Here is a 13,650-nt window from a genome sequence, read left to right as displayed (position 1 = left end):
CCTAATGAAAACTCTCACGATCAAAGGATTTCACATTCGAGCCATTCACAAACCGAAACGATTAACTCCACTTTTTCACATTCTTCCAATGTTAGCATCGAAGCACATTTTTACCCTTAATTCTTTTACACAGACTTACGCTTAATTTTTCACAAATAAAGCAAATTAAACAAACGTCATTTCACAGAGTTTGTCGTTTTACCTTCTAAATGGCTCGTTCGACGATAGAAACGGTGATACATAGCTACGTGCTTCCAAATAACGTTCCATCGAATTACATCTCGTTCACACAGGAGTAACTATCTTCAATTCGTCCGACAACATCACAAGCACCGGAGTCGGTTTGAAAACCGAGTTATCGAACTATGGCGGTAATTCTGCGAACATGAAGATCCTGCTTCTGCTGATATACGCATGAGATTCGCTTACACACCTGACAACGGCGATTTTACCATCTCGCTTTACGAAAACAACAACAGGATCTTCTACAGAACTTTATCTCGTACGTATCTAATCTTTCCAAACGATATTGTAGGAACCGACGGAAAAATATTGAGGGACTCAAAGAACCAACAGAGAATCGAACCCGGGCCTTCGGCTCTCTATTCTCCTGTGTCGGTTTCCTATTTTTTGCCATGAAGGCCCCCGGATACTACGAATAAAAGGATCTTTCTCGTTAATTTTCAGTCAGAAGTCGGTCAGTGTTCTGCCTTCCGATCCTGCGATTCGTCAAGTTCTGTTTAACATTGTCCGACACGTATTTCAACCAGAACAATCTGCACACCTGTCTGAACTTAGAAACGCGAATTTTCTTCATGACAGTGTTGACATTGCGTTTCAACTGCGTGGAAATAGGCCCGAACGGGATCAATTGGGCGCAAATGGATTACATCGCCAGCGAGAACATGGAGGAAACGCAACAGCAGATCGACGAACCGGCAGTCTACGACGCCGTAGACTTCGAGCAGCTGGATCTCGAGATCTACGCGAATTACACGAGCGTGTTGACTCCCGAGGAGGAGGCGGAAATTGGACAGCTGAAATTGAAATTGTTCGATAAAATTGACGATCGTGTGATGTTTGCTGAATGAAAAGTTTGGGATTAATCGATGGAATACAGTAGACCAGGGGTTCCCAGAGTTTTGTCTATGTGGGCCAAATTGTACGTTCGAAAATATTTGGCGGGCCATTAAGACAATTACGGCCATTGGCCGTTGGACAATAAAATATATACAATCTATATAATAACAAGATATATTACATAGAAAATTTAGTATTTTCTTAACTGAATACTTTTTAATTGTAATATGATAAAATTTATTTATGTTTTTGTAAATATGTAAATTATCTCTGTAAATTCAAGATGGCGGCTGATCTGCCATCAAGGGCCGCACTTCGGGAACCCCTGCAGTCGACTCGTGTAACGCGGTTAACCCCTTAATCTATGATTTCTTTTCTAACTCTGCATCTAAGCGTTGTACGAGGAATCGCGTTGTATGAAAACAGTAGTCGCGATATCTTTGCCGCGTTATACGGGAGTCTACTGTACTTCTGATGGTGAAACGAGAAGCTTTTAGTAGGTGCATATGCAGGAGGTGATTCTACGTGTATAGATAAGTCGAAAGTATGGAATGAAATTTGTTGGTATGTTGCTTCGTTTGCGAGATGGTCGAATTTGAGAATTTGACGGACATGTGTTTAAATATTTCAGATTTTTCTCGAAGGAAAATCGACCGAGGTTCGCGCATTATCGCTGTTCATCGACATAAAAGTACACACGAAGAAATAATTTTTCAAGAATTTTTGAACAAATTTTATTCAATATTTTCAGTTTATATATATAAGTTAATTACTGTGCCATAGAATGGCGAACTAAGCGTGCGTTTCATCGCACGTTACTATTTATTTTAAAATAGTATATCTTTCGAGATCGTTGGAGAGAAACTGATGTACATTATCTTTAAGTGGAAAATTTGGTCAAACTAATCGATGGAATATTTCTAGTGGTAAAGAGAGACTTTTAACGTATTACACATACTCCTGTACTAATGCCAAAACTGAGTATGTTGCGATGCTTGCCGTGTTTGTCTTTCTGTCCGCTAAAAGAAGGAATGAAAAAGTTATAGGGTTCCATTTAAGAAACCTTGATGTACACGAAAAAAGTGACCTGCGAAAAATGTACTGCAATCAGCTTGTGTGGCTCTCTAAACCAAGGTATTAAGGAAAAAGAAGAATTTTTACTGTTCAAGACCATTTAAATGGGGACGTCTAATTTGTTATTTACGCTTTTATGGAAAAAGTCCTCAGGACAAAGTTATACTATTTCAAGAGGCGCTCGTACCAGTAAGATTATTTTTTTCCAGAGATCTCACGATCATCGTTACATATTTCTTCCGCATATTCTTTACAGCACAAAAGGACAAAAATCGTCTACCTTGTAACCAGATACATAATTTCGATCGTAGTATTTCCAAAAATTTGCATGAAAATTTCCTAACGTTATCGAACTGTTAATAGATTCGTCCTAATACATACATACACACGAGCGTTTATTACTGTGCCATAGAATGGTTAACTAAGCGAAAAGAATCTACGTCCAACTATTTAACAACATATTACTATTTATTTCAAGATAGCGTATCTTTTTAAGTAAACCAAGTGGATCGAATAAATTCCACAAGAATCACGTCCAGCGTACCATTCCTCCTTTCTTCTCCTCTCCACCACGGCTACGTATACTCTGAATCTGCCACGCGACGGTGTGTCCAGATCGTTTCTTCTCCTTAATCGGATTACCATCGGTGGATCCACTAGAAAATAAAATGCGGGTGAGCAGTACACGAGGCGAACCTAAATTTCTCCGTAAAACGAGGTCAGAGTGAGATATCCGTTAACTGACCAGTCGAGTCTCGAACGTCTAACAAGGAGCATTCTATCCTACGAGGAGATGTCCTCTCGCTGAGACTCCTCAAGGACGAGAATATGAGGATCGCCTGTTGTTGGTTACTCTTCCTCGCCGTTCTCTGCGTTCGAGGCTCGTTCCAACGAGCCAACAAACGAGCCATTGATACGGAGAGCAAGTCGGATAGAACGGCGAATAACGATGCGCTGTCTCGTACGGGGAACGAAGACGCGACGAAGAAGATCGCGAACATGAAGAAATTGCAGGAGTTGTTGAAAAAAGCGACAAATTCTACCACGAACACAACTACACAGGTGACAGCAGTCAGACAAGGTCCATGCCAATGCGGAGGAGGAATTTGTGGATGTTGCTCTAGAATTCTGTTCGATACGTGGAAACAGAAAGCTTGCGTGAACGTCACATACGAACCGGAAGAGTTCGCCTTCACTGCGAAAATCTCGATGAACGACAGAGTTTTGTACACGAGAACTGTGTCTGGTATTTTTTCGACTCTACGTTGAATTGATCATTCTCGTTTCTTTTCTGTTTTCTTTCTTTCTTTCTTTTTTTCTTCGTTCGTTTGATAAGTGTTTCACGTTTCAGGAAAGAACCCGCGACCGGTATGCGTGCCAGTGCCACGAATTCCGATTGTTAAAGCATGCGTTCGATTTTACAACATATACTTCCAGGGTAGAAATATGCACATGTGCGTGAACATGGAGGGGAAATTCCGGGACGTCACGATGTTCAAGGTAGGTGAACCGTGATCGTTTGGTTAACTGCCACGGTGGTCGTTTTTGACCGGAGGTCCTGAAATGTTTGGAATAAGTCGAATGAAATTAAATTTCTGAATAAATTTCTATTCTCAAAATTCTAAATTTCTGAAATTAAAATTTCGAACGTCATAGCTAACTAGGCATTATTTTGAATTAGAAAAACAAATTATAATAATAAAGAAAATTTGAATAATTTAAGAAAACTTCACTTAAGAAAATTTCACGAATTTAAAGAATAATGAAAATTCTTGCAATTTTCTCTGCCCTGAGCGAAACATGTAAATCTGGCGTGACAGATTCACCGCGTTAATTTGCGGGAGCGAAGAAGGAAAATTTTCGACCACTTCGATTAATCCGATGAATAATGCATATGTTTCCAGGTCGGTTTAGATTGCATTAGATTCGGTTCTAATGGGCTGGCTCTGGTGAAGCCAGAGGACGGAGGTGGAATAGGTCAAATAGAATTCTTGCCAGGTGACGACGATGATGAGGATGAGGACGATTATGATTACGACGACGAAGACGACGAAGACGACGATTTACTTGATTTCTGAGGAAACCTAAGATTCTGTTCGTGACAAGCGTGAAGGACTTAATAGTACAATTACGCATTCCTCCTGCTATTGCGTGCCTGCAATTACTATTTATTGTATTTTCTTTCCATAGACGTGTGAAATAGTTGTAACGCGACGATTTTATCCTGTGACAATATAATTATCACATTTTCGATCAATGCAGTCACTCGATTCTCTTTTTTTCTTTCTCTCTCTCTCTCTCTCTCTCTCTCTCTCTCTCTATCTCTCTAAATAAAACGCATCGTGAGTTATCGAGGAAAAGAGAGGAATAAACAGACACATTCAGAAAGCTGTTTTTTTTTTTTTTTTTTATTATACCACAATAATTACATCCTGTGGAGTAACCATCGACCCGAGACAGTATTGTTTAGTGGAACAGCAATCGTCGATGCCCGGTCAGTATAATCGTGAGATGCAACCTGTCCGTGTAGTGGAATTGTGAATGTATCACGGTGAAAAAGTGTATCGAAAGATTCTAAGCATGAATTCCAGAGTGTGCGGTGTCCTGATTTTATTCTGGTTGCATTTGCTGTTTTATTGGGCAACCACTGTGGCGGAAGAAAGTTAGACCTTCTTTTTTCTTTTTTCAACTCTCTGTTCGATGCAATTGTAGAAGTTCAATTTCGTCTGATTTGTTTTATAAAATGTGTATCAGGAGTTGCTGCGTCCAGAGAATTCTTGGGCTACAGAGCAGTCTCGACGATTCAGAAATATTGCACCTGTAAAGAGTCTTATTCTTGCTCTTGCTGCCAAAGCGTCGTCATTTTGTACACTAAAATCGAGAAGAATCGTAAGTTTCTTAATTCAACTACATCATTTCAAAATTGTATTTTATTTATTATCTTTAAATTTCCCATCTTTTTACGTAGTTTGCGTTAATTTCTCCTATAAAAGGAACGCTTTAAACCTCGACGTGACGCTGAATTCGGATACTATAAGAGCCAGAACAGTCACGGGTAATAAATTTTCATTTTTAATCATTGTTACAATTGTTAATTCGAGTGTTTCTTCTTTTTATTATATAGATTACAAGCCATTGAAGTTCTGCACTAATATACCCGGATGTTATTTCTCGTCTGCGTGTATAAATGTATTGGAACTCAATGAATTTCCCAGGTATGACATACTTCGTTATAATTTTGAAAAAACTACGACATTCTCTAATTGATATTTCCGACAAATTTCACTCGAAGATCGATCACCGTTTGCCTTCGAATGGACATCGTCTCGAAGAAACGATTATGGCAATTAAATTACGACTGCGTCAGCGTGTCAACGGAGATGCCCATGATGCCGACTAATGGAACGATGCAAATGACGAACGGTACGCAAGGAATGGGAGGAATGTCGACGACGATGAAGGCTGGAATGACATCGGCAATGTCCACTAATCAAATGACGATGGGAACAACGATGACAGGGGCGATGATGACTACGACTATGGCGACGACGATGGCAACAACTATGGCAACGACAATGCCAACGATGACGATGAAGACCGTGGTAGAAACTGAAGGGATTACTACACCACGAGACGTTGAAGTTCTAACTGAAGCAGGAAGTGAATTGACAACAGTAGTGGATATCGATTAACAATTATTGCAAATGAAGCACTAATTAGTAGATTACTTGAAGAAGCACGAAGAAGAAAAGTTATAGTCGAAAGGGATAGATTAAAATGAAACATTTATTAAACTTGTATATTAAATACAAATAATAAATCATCGTTTTCTCTCGTATTTCCATTTGTAGATAGGGGCAGCATCCTTTGTTCCTATACTTACTAATTTCGGTTTAGTAATTTTTCTATCTTTCAGTGCTCTCTGCACTTCTAATTTCTGCTGTACAATAGTCAATTCTCTTTCTCTATCTAATCTCTTTCGCAATTCCCTGTAAGCTACTTGTTTCTTCCGTTCTAATTGATCTAAGCTACGTTCGTCTAATTCTGGCAGTTTCATATCCTTTAATCTACTTAATTTTGGCCTGTTTGTACGTCTGGACAACAATGCTGGATGAGTATCCAGCTTTTTTGCAACATCGAAGTTTCTCATCTCATTTGTATCATCCACGAAGAATATGTGTTTGTTCTTGGTTTCATTCGCAGCATCTATCATGTGCAGTTCACTTTGAAGTCTGTTTATCTTCTTTGCTTCTATGTTTCTTTTGTGAGCTACGTATCGAATATCTTGTGTCTCCATTATCTGTATCTGTTCTGGAGTATAATCAACTTCTTTTCTTTTTTCCCTGTGGACCCCTTTATCAACTTTAGAGTTAATCATGTGATAGTAAAATTCATCTGGATTCCTGTTAAGGGCACGTCTACGCAGAAGTTGCAAAGTCTTCTGTTTATCATGGTAATCTTTAGCTCTGGCAGTGTAATCCTTTTTCTTCTGTAAAAGACCTAAATGCTTTCGAGATTCTGGTTGATGTCTTTCCCGATGAGTTTTCTGCGCTGACTTCGCAGCTTTCTTCCACGAAGACATTGTTAAGACTGAAAAATTGAAATGCTTAAATAAATCAACGCTAAACATTTTTTCACTAACCAAAGAAACAAATATTTACTGAAATTTGATAATCACGCGATTTGGAACAACAGAGTGACGTACCTAAAAGTGATCCACGTTAAAATGAAAAATAATGTTAAATTTGAAAGTGCATTTAAATACTATTGTACAGTAAGCACTGTAACACCGAACATAACCTCAATCGTAAATACAACAAACTTGACTGATACGACATCTAACAGCACCAAGAGGATTGATAAATTTAAATTACTCGATGCTATTACTTTTAAAATATTGCCTGTTTTATTATATAAAATAGAAAAACTTTACAATTTTTACAACAATATTCCATAATAAAGAAATAACTTATTACATCGAACAACTAATAATAACGAACTAACGCAATAATGAATCAATTTACAATAACAAACTGATACAATAAATATTTAGTGTTACAATCATTTCGGTCGACATACAGACCATACCATTTCCACGAATGTATGTCCGTATATATAAAAGTGCAAAATTAAATAACGCTTATCAGTTCTGGATAAAAAAAAATTACAAATTAAACGTTAAAATTACAATTATCGTCGATTATCAATCAGTTTGCGTAGATTGGTGTGCCCTGGAGGGTAGAGGTAAAACAGTGTCGCCAACGGACAACGATCCTTGATGAAAAACTTGAGTCTCCGAAGACACTCCTCTCGGAGATGTAAGAGGCAGTTTATTTCGCATTCTCGCGATAGGTTCTCGACCCTTAATTTTATACCATCCACGAGGTCGTTTCGCAAGAGGACTTCTCAGCTCTATCTGAGGAGCAACATAATCCACTTGCCTTTGTGAAGTCGGCACGCTTTCGACGATGTCTCTCGGACGTTTTCTCGGTCTTGTGAAAAGGGAAGACGCTAGGTTAGAAACAGAACTGAAAGTGTCTGAAGTGGAGGGTCTTGTAATGTCGCCCATCGAAGAAACTTGCTCTCTTTCGATGTTCGTAGAGGATCCCACTCCTGATGAAGAAATAAAAAGAACACAAAAGTTACACCACAATATTTTTTATATATTTCCTCGAGGACTATGACTATATATACATACCGGAAAAGTTCTTCACGACACTTCTCACTGCATTAGCAACCGCGGATAAAATTCCACCAGAGCTGCTACTCTCGTTACTACTATTCGACGAAATACTCAACTCTTTGGTACCGGTACTACTCGATACATTTGGCGGCGAATAATAATTATGATTGGAAATACTGTAATAACTATCTACAGACGTAATCGAACCACTGCAACTAGAAGAATTATGACTGCTGCCTGAAAGGTTCGTGTTAGAAGCGAAATGTTGCAATTTCTTTAAACCAGAGTCGATCAAGTCGGTAGTTGAACAAGCAGAATTGTTCTCAATCATTACCATCATCACCACTCGCGAAGAAGCAGAAGATTGTTCGTTGCAGTTCATGGTTTTCTTATCCGGACTACGATTCTCTTTTTCCGTGTTTTTCGCGTTGTCCTGGTATATCTTCACCTGCGAATTCTCCAGAGATTGTTTAATCTCGGACAGTGTGTTACACGCCTCGAAGTATTCTTCGTTTTCCGTCATATTGAACGTGGCCGTCGAGCTTGGAATCAGAGGATCCTCGTGTTGATCCGAGAATCGAACTTTTTTCAGCGAATCTGATCGTTTCTCTCTTTGGTTTATTTCGGAACTCTGAGAGTCGGGAACTTCCTCGTCGACGTTCGTCAATTCCATATCCTCCAGACAATGATTATCCGTGTAATATTCACTGGTGTTGTTCTTTTCTTGGTCTTTCGTGATATTCAACTTTCTCGAATTGCTTCGCGGAAGTTCTTCCATATTTTCACGAGTCAGAGGCATAGAACGAAACGGAGTTTCTGCTGAGTCCAAGTTCGAGGGGCAACTGATGTATTTGCTGGTCGAATTATCGTATTTAGAACTGCCTTCCTGTGTATCGTTGCGAATTTGATCTGTCTTCAACGACGAGGTGTCGGTTTTCGGTGTTTTCAGAAAGAAACTCAGCACGTTCGGTGTTTTGAACTCGAAGCTGTTCTTCTGGCCCATGATCATCGGTGTGCTGGTGCTTCTGTACAACTCTGGAGGAGAGGTGAGCGGACCGAAGTTACCATTGAACCCCGTCGATCCAGCTTCGTCCGAAGTTAACGGTGGCGTGCCCAGAACGGACTCCTGCTCGGTGACCAGTGAATGACGATGTCGAGATTTCCACCAGTTGCACGTGCCTTCGTCGCCAGAGAATGTCACCGGAAAGAATAATAAATCAACGATAGAATGAACCCTTTAGGTACTATAAACCGCTACAGTGGCTAAATAAAAATATTGTAACTTAAGCAGCTGTTAATTCGTTCTAATATAGATGTAATGAATTTCATGGCAAGAAGCAAAGAAACAAACGTCTAGTGGAAGCCTGAAGATGTCGGAAAGACGTCTGAACGACGTCCAGTGTTACGAATCAAGATGTCTTTGAAACGTGGCGCTGCGAAGCACAATGCCCTGGCTTTAGAAAGTTTTTAAGGGGGTATTTCCATTTGGAGGGGTGAACAAAAAAATCGATTTTGTAAAGTACAACGCAGTATAACACTGTGAAAGTGTTTTACTAAAATTGTACGCCTGAATTCAACGAAATGAGAATGTTATAACGATTTGAAGAGAGTGGATGCATCGCGATTTTGTTTTTTTTTTATTTCTCAGTAATGAATCAACTAATACGTGTGAAATAGATATCCCTTTATCGTCCGCGCTAGAATTACGTCAATGTCTACAATAGTTTCCGTCTGAAGAAGTTAAAACTTTCATGATAAAAACGATATTTTCAAAGTCGAAATACATTTTTTATCTCAAATAAAATACAACGTGATCACACTGCGGCAAACACGTAATAATTTAAATAATAATTAATATAATTACATAAAAATTACACTGTGTTTGAAGTTCCTTGGTTTATAATTATCTGATAATTTTTTATCCTAATTATCGCTTAAAAATGACGTCTCCAAATGGGAATACCTCTTTAAAAACTTAACAAAGTCTCGGATATTCGAATGTCCTCAAGACGTTTCAGGTGGTAAGAGATTCAGACCAAAAATGGACATTTCGAAGACGTCGTGTGCTATCTGGGATCGTTAATTAGCGTAAAACTGTACGAAGAATGATATAGTAAGGATTAAGGATACTTATGGTAGCTGTGAATTTTTTTTAGCGAAGAAGAAATCAGTGATAGGAATACGTACCAAAGGACTCCAAATCCTTGCTGTTCTTGAAAGTTTCACCGCACAAGTAGCAGTAAAGTGGCAGATGTGCGATCACTATATGATAGAACAGACTTTTATCCTCGAAGGCTTTCAACGGAAGCTTCTCAGACGCGCAGAGTGGACAGTCCAATTGAAGATTCGCGTGTTTCTTCTTCTGGTGTCGTTCGCAGCATTGCGCGCAGCAAAATAGTTTTTTGCACACGCAACACGCCCGGCTTGTCTGTTCAATTGTAAAATTGTAACACGTACAGAAATTCTATCGTTGTTGCTCGATATATTGAGAAGAATAGCTAAAATATCTTTCGATAAATACCTCGGCCGGCGTCATACTTAGACGAGGTCGCTAGAATTCGGATACGATGTTTACCATTCCATTGTAGTCAACATAACGCGAAGTGTATTAAGAAAAAAAGTTTCCAGTACGTGGCACTGATTTGAATAATATTATGTTTATAAACAGATAGTGGAATTGATTTGGTGGATTATTAAGGGACGAATGGAAATTAACAATAACTCTTATGAAACGAATGGTATATTTCAAGAAATTTTACAATATAAAATGAAACGTAAATTTTTACACCTTATCGTTAACTTTATTGTCAGAATTTACAGACGTGAGACACATTAACGCGTTAAGTTCTGATACATCTTTGTCGGTATCGTTGTCTTTGTTGTTTTTGCTGTCTTGCACTTCAGTCTTTTTATGTTCGTTTGCCTTCTTACATTTTTGCTTCGCTTGCTTTTTAAAGTCCGAAATAGTCATTGAATTCAGATTGTCCACTACCACGCTAACATCAGGCCTTCTAAAATCGGTATCTCTGTCCGCCAACAATGAGAGCGCTTCTTGGTATGGTGGAGCAATCGGTGTTTGTACTGGCTCGTGGTACGTGTATTCTTTCCCCTCGAACTGGAAGAAAAACATAGATAACGTAACGTAATTCTATGCGGAAATTGTGAATGTAAATAACTTACATTCAGCGGATAACAAGTATCAGAATCGGGTTGACTAAGATCGCCGCAAACAACGAACGGAACAATAGCCCTGTTAATTCCTGTAAGCTTATCGAAATCACACGTCTCGTGCATTAACAAAGGATTCATCAAATGAGGTTTATAACCCTCTGGTGGTGAATAATTCTTACAGACTACGAAAGCCTCTATACTCGAATTGCGCGAACTGCAAGGCTTTGTGCAATAAACATAGGAGAAAAATATCTGTAACTGAGCATACAATAAAGTCACATCTTTGGCTCTGAATATTTTTGCTACAAATGTGCCTCCAGGCCTGAGTATGTGAGTGGTGATATTTAAAGCTGCTAATAATAATTGCGATTGAATATAAATATCCATATCGTGTAGACCTGTAACTGTAAACGATCAATCTAACAATATTATCAATTTCTATTAAAGAAAACAATATATTAATTTAAGCTTACCATCAGGTGCTCCATCGCAAACTACTAAATCAGCCAGACAACTGTCAAAGTGAGCAATAATCTGTTTTGCTGTGTTAATATTGGTAATATCTCCTTGAATTTGTACTACACCATCTATTGCTGCCATGGCTTGTAAATCAACTGCAACTATTTTTGGAGGAATATGCTTTTCTGGATACCTTTGTGCCACGTGGGAAAGCATAAGAAAAATTTAAATACCTTGCAACATACGATTTTTTACTTGATTATTGTAAATATACTTAATACCCTTCAATTTGCCATAACTTCTTTGATAAAACTTGACTCCAGCTACCAGGTGCCGCGCACAAATCTACAGCTCTGTGCACTCCTTTTTGAAATTGTAAACAAAGTATTGCATTTTATCTGAAAAACATTGCAGTTATTTTTGTATACATACCCTCGAAAATGTGACATTCTTCATCTATTTGGAGCAACTTGAAAGCACTTCTCGCTCTCCATCCTTCTTCTTTTGCTCGTCGATAATATATATCTCGTTTGTCTTTCGAAGTTTTCCCCATATTTAGTTAAGCTATATATAAACAATATTTACTGTTTAACTTCTTTTGTAGGTTAATCACGTAAATGTGGTAAACACCTAAACACGAAGTTGTCAAACATAGCAACTCTTACAAGAACTACAGTTCAGAATTATAATTTCACTCAGTTGGCAACACTAATGGGGCTACCGCCAAATTCAATATTCATTTAGTTCAACTTATCTTATCGCATAAATATACGTAATACATTTTGTAATTCTTCGATTACAAATCAATCTTTGCGGAAATGTCAGACCTTGACGGGCGATAAATTCCGCTAAAAATAAAACCAATTATTTCGTGTTTACACTTTAAGCGTTGTTTTTGCTTCGTTAAACGCGTCACGAAAGAAAAACATTTTCACGAACATTATCGTGTAGTCGTGAAGCGTAGCGAGACCCTGGCAAATGAAGCAGTTAAACTAGAACGAAATGTGGCGTATTAAGCGCCATCGCGTTCTTTCAAGCGTATGTTTCGTGCACTCGTTCGTTGCAAACAGCTATACGCGGTTTTTTCTTTTTTAAGAGATTTTTTTTATCGATCAGCAAACAATAGTCATTATCAATAAGCAAAAAATAGCAACCGTTGTTATTCCCCGCGTAGCGATGATACGTGGTGAAAGGTATTTGAAAATTGCGCGTTTCTGATACCTCTCTGCACGTTTCTATAAATAGGTTATAAATCTTCCCAACAATTATTCATTCCATTTACTTTTCAATTCAGGTATTCCTGTTCCGTAACAAAAACCAAACATCCATTATCCTATTCTTTACTCTCTATTTACGATTCATTACGACAAAACTATTAAAAAAACGTTCAGTTCGTCTTACGCGAGAAAAAAGCAAAAGAATGTCTCTCAGGGTTTGTCCAAAGACACGTTCGAATGGCACACGCGCGAAACAACTATTCACTCTCCTATTTCCTCTTTACTGTCCGTTTAATCACACGAGATTGCGATTAACATCGAACGATTAACGACGTTTGCTTCGCCTTCCGCGAAGCGGACGAGGATTTCGTGTCCGCCTGAAACGCGAGTCGCGCAGCTCTTACGTAATCGCATATTTGCACGTTCCCATGTAACGTAAAAGATTTTCTGTTACGATCTCGTGCGAGCTGATCGAACCGCGTGCAGGCGCGTCTTCGCAAAATCCATCTTTCTTGCAAAATCTATTTACCACAGATACCCTATTGCGAAGTTTTGGTCAACCGATCGTTTCTTTTATCGTCATCCGAGTTTCGAATCGCGTCAATGAAAAAGCTTGCCGTCGATAAATGAGAAGTGCTTGGAGAAAGAAATACGGCGCGTCAACAAACGCATCAATCATAGATCGTTACGACTAACATCCATCAAGACGTGTTCTTTGGCCTGATAAAATGCAGATATGCAACATGATAAGGTTGCTACTGGTAACACGCAGCTAGTGGCTCTTTGCATAATGCACGAGCATCCTTGCAATAGAGGAAATAGGGTTTCTAATGAGCCCCACAGTCTATGAATTTCAAATAAGACTTGGCGCTTTTTTTCTCTCGCGACCACCGACGACGGACGATGCGCTCTCGATTGTGATGCAACGTCGATTTATATTGGGTTGGTGCATATGAAACGTCTTGT

General features: G+C 38.8%; 6 protein-coding genes across 7 annotated transcripts; 3 read left to right on the top strand and 3 right to left on the bottom strand.

Moving 5' to 3' along the window:
- The first annotated feature begins 414 nt into the window (after positions 1-414).
- LOC108572611 lies at positions 415-1,091 on the top strand. The gene is made up of 2 exons (XM_017934868.1): positions 415-502; positions 688-1,091. The coding sequence occupies exons 1-2, from the start codon at positions 415-417 to the stop codon at positions 1,089-1,091; spliced, it is 492 nt and encodes a 163-aa protein (XP_017790357.1).
- Positions 1,092-2,982: 1,891 nt separating this feature from the next.
- On the top strand, positions 2,983-4,232 carry LOC108572768. The gene is made up of 3 exons (XM_017935050.1): positions 2,983-3,400; positions 3,506-3,654; positions 4,059-4,232. The coding sequence occupies exons 1-3, from the start codon at positions 2,983-2,985 to the stop codon at positions 4,230-4,232; spliced, it is 741 nt and encodes a 246-aa protein (XP_017790539.1).
- Positions 4,233-4,734: 502 nt separating this feature from the next.
- LOC108572610 lies at positions 4,735-5,855 on the top strand. Its single transcript, XM_017934867.1, has 5 exons — positions 4,735-4,816; positions 4,909-5,043; positions 5,123-5,209; positions 5,279-5,369; positions 5,447-5,855. The coding sequence occupies exons 1-5, from the start codon at positions 4,735-4,737 to the stop codon at positions 5,844-5,846; spliced, it is 795 nt and encodes a 264-aa protein (XP_017790356.1). The 3' UTR covers positions 5,847-5,855.
- A 119-nt stretch (positions 5,856-5,974) lies between these two features.
- On the bottom strand, positions 5,975-6,943 carry LOC108572739 (probable U3 small nucleolar RNA-associated protein 11). Of its 2 annotated transcripts, none has more exons than XM_017935017.1 (2): positions 6,860-6,943; positions 5,975-6,744 (listed from the first exon to the last, which is right to left on the bottom strand). In XM_017935017.1, the coding sequence occupies exon 2, from the start codon at positions 6,734-6,736 to the stop codon at positions 5,975-5,977; it is 762 nt and encodes a 253-aa protein (XP_017790506.1). In that variant the 5' UTR covers positions 6,737-6,744; positions 6,860-6,943. The 2 variants fall into 2 exon arrangements, with proteins under 2 accessions (XP_017790506.1, XP_017790507.1); XM_017935018.1 differs by having other exon boundaries at positions 6,816-6,877.
- Positions 6,944-7,357: 414 nt separating this feature from the next.
- Positions 7,358-10,373, bottom strand: LOC108572609. Its single transcript, XM_017934866.1, has 4 exons — positions 10,359-10,373; positions 10,025-10,265; positions 7,853-9,016; positions 7,358-7,767 (listed from the first exon to the last, which is right to left on the bottom strand). Exons 1-4 carry the CDS (start codon positions 10,371-10,373, stop codon positions 7,358-7,360), a joined length of 1,830 nt encoding a protein of 609 aa, XP_017790355.1.
- A 246-nt stretch (positions 10,374-10,619) lies between these two features.
- On the bottom strand, positions 10,620-12,178 carry LOC108572608 (putative tRNA (cytidine(32)/guanosine(34)-2'-O)-methyltransferase). The gene is made up of 5 exons (XM_017934865.1): positions 11,900-12,178; positions 11,749-11,830; positions 11,482-11,660; positions 11,018-11,412; positions 10,620-10,952 (listed from the first exon to the last, which is right to left on the bottom strand). The coding sequence occupies exons 1-5, from the start codon at positions 12,018-12,020 to the stop codon at positions 10,620-10,622; spliced, it is 1,110 nt and encodes a 369-aa protein (XP_017790354.1). The 5' UTR covers positions 12,021-12,178.
- Between the last annotated feature and the right edge of the window lie 1,472 nt (positions 12,179-13,650).

Source organism: Habropoda laboriosa, unplaced genomic scaffold, assembly GCF_001263275.1.
Source record: "Habropoda laboriosa isolate 0110345459 unplaced genomic scaffold, ASM126327v1 scaffold22, whole genome shotgun sequence".
NCBI lineage: Eukaryota > Metazoa > Arthropoda > Insecta > Hymenoptera > Apidae > Habropoda > Habropoda laboriosa.
The sequence above is the reverse complement of the archived record's forward strand: the minus strand, read 5'-3'. Positions and strand labels throughout refer to the sequence as shown.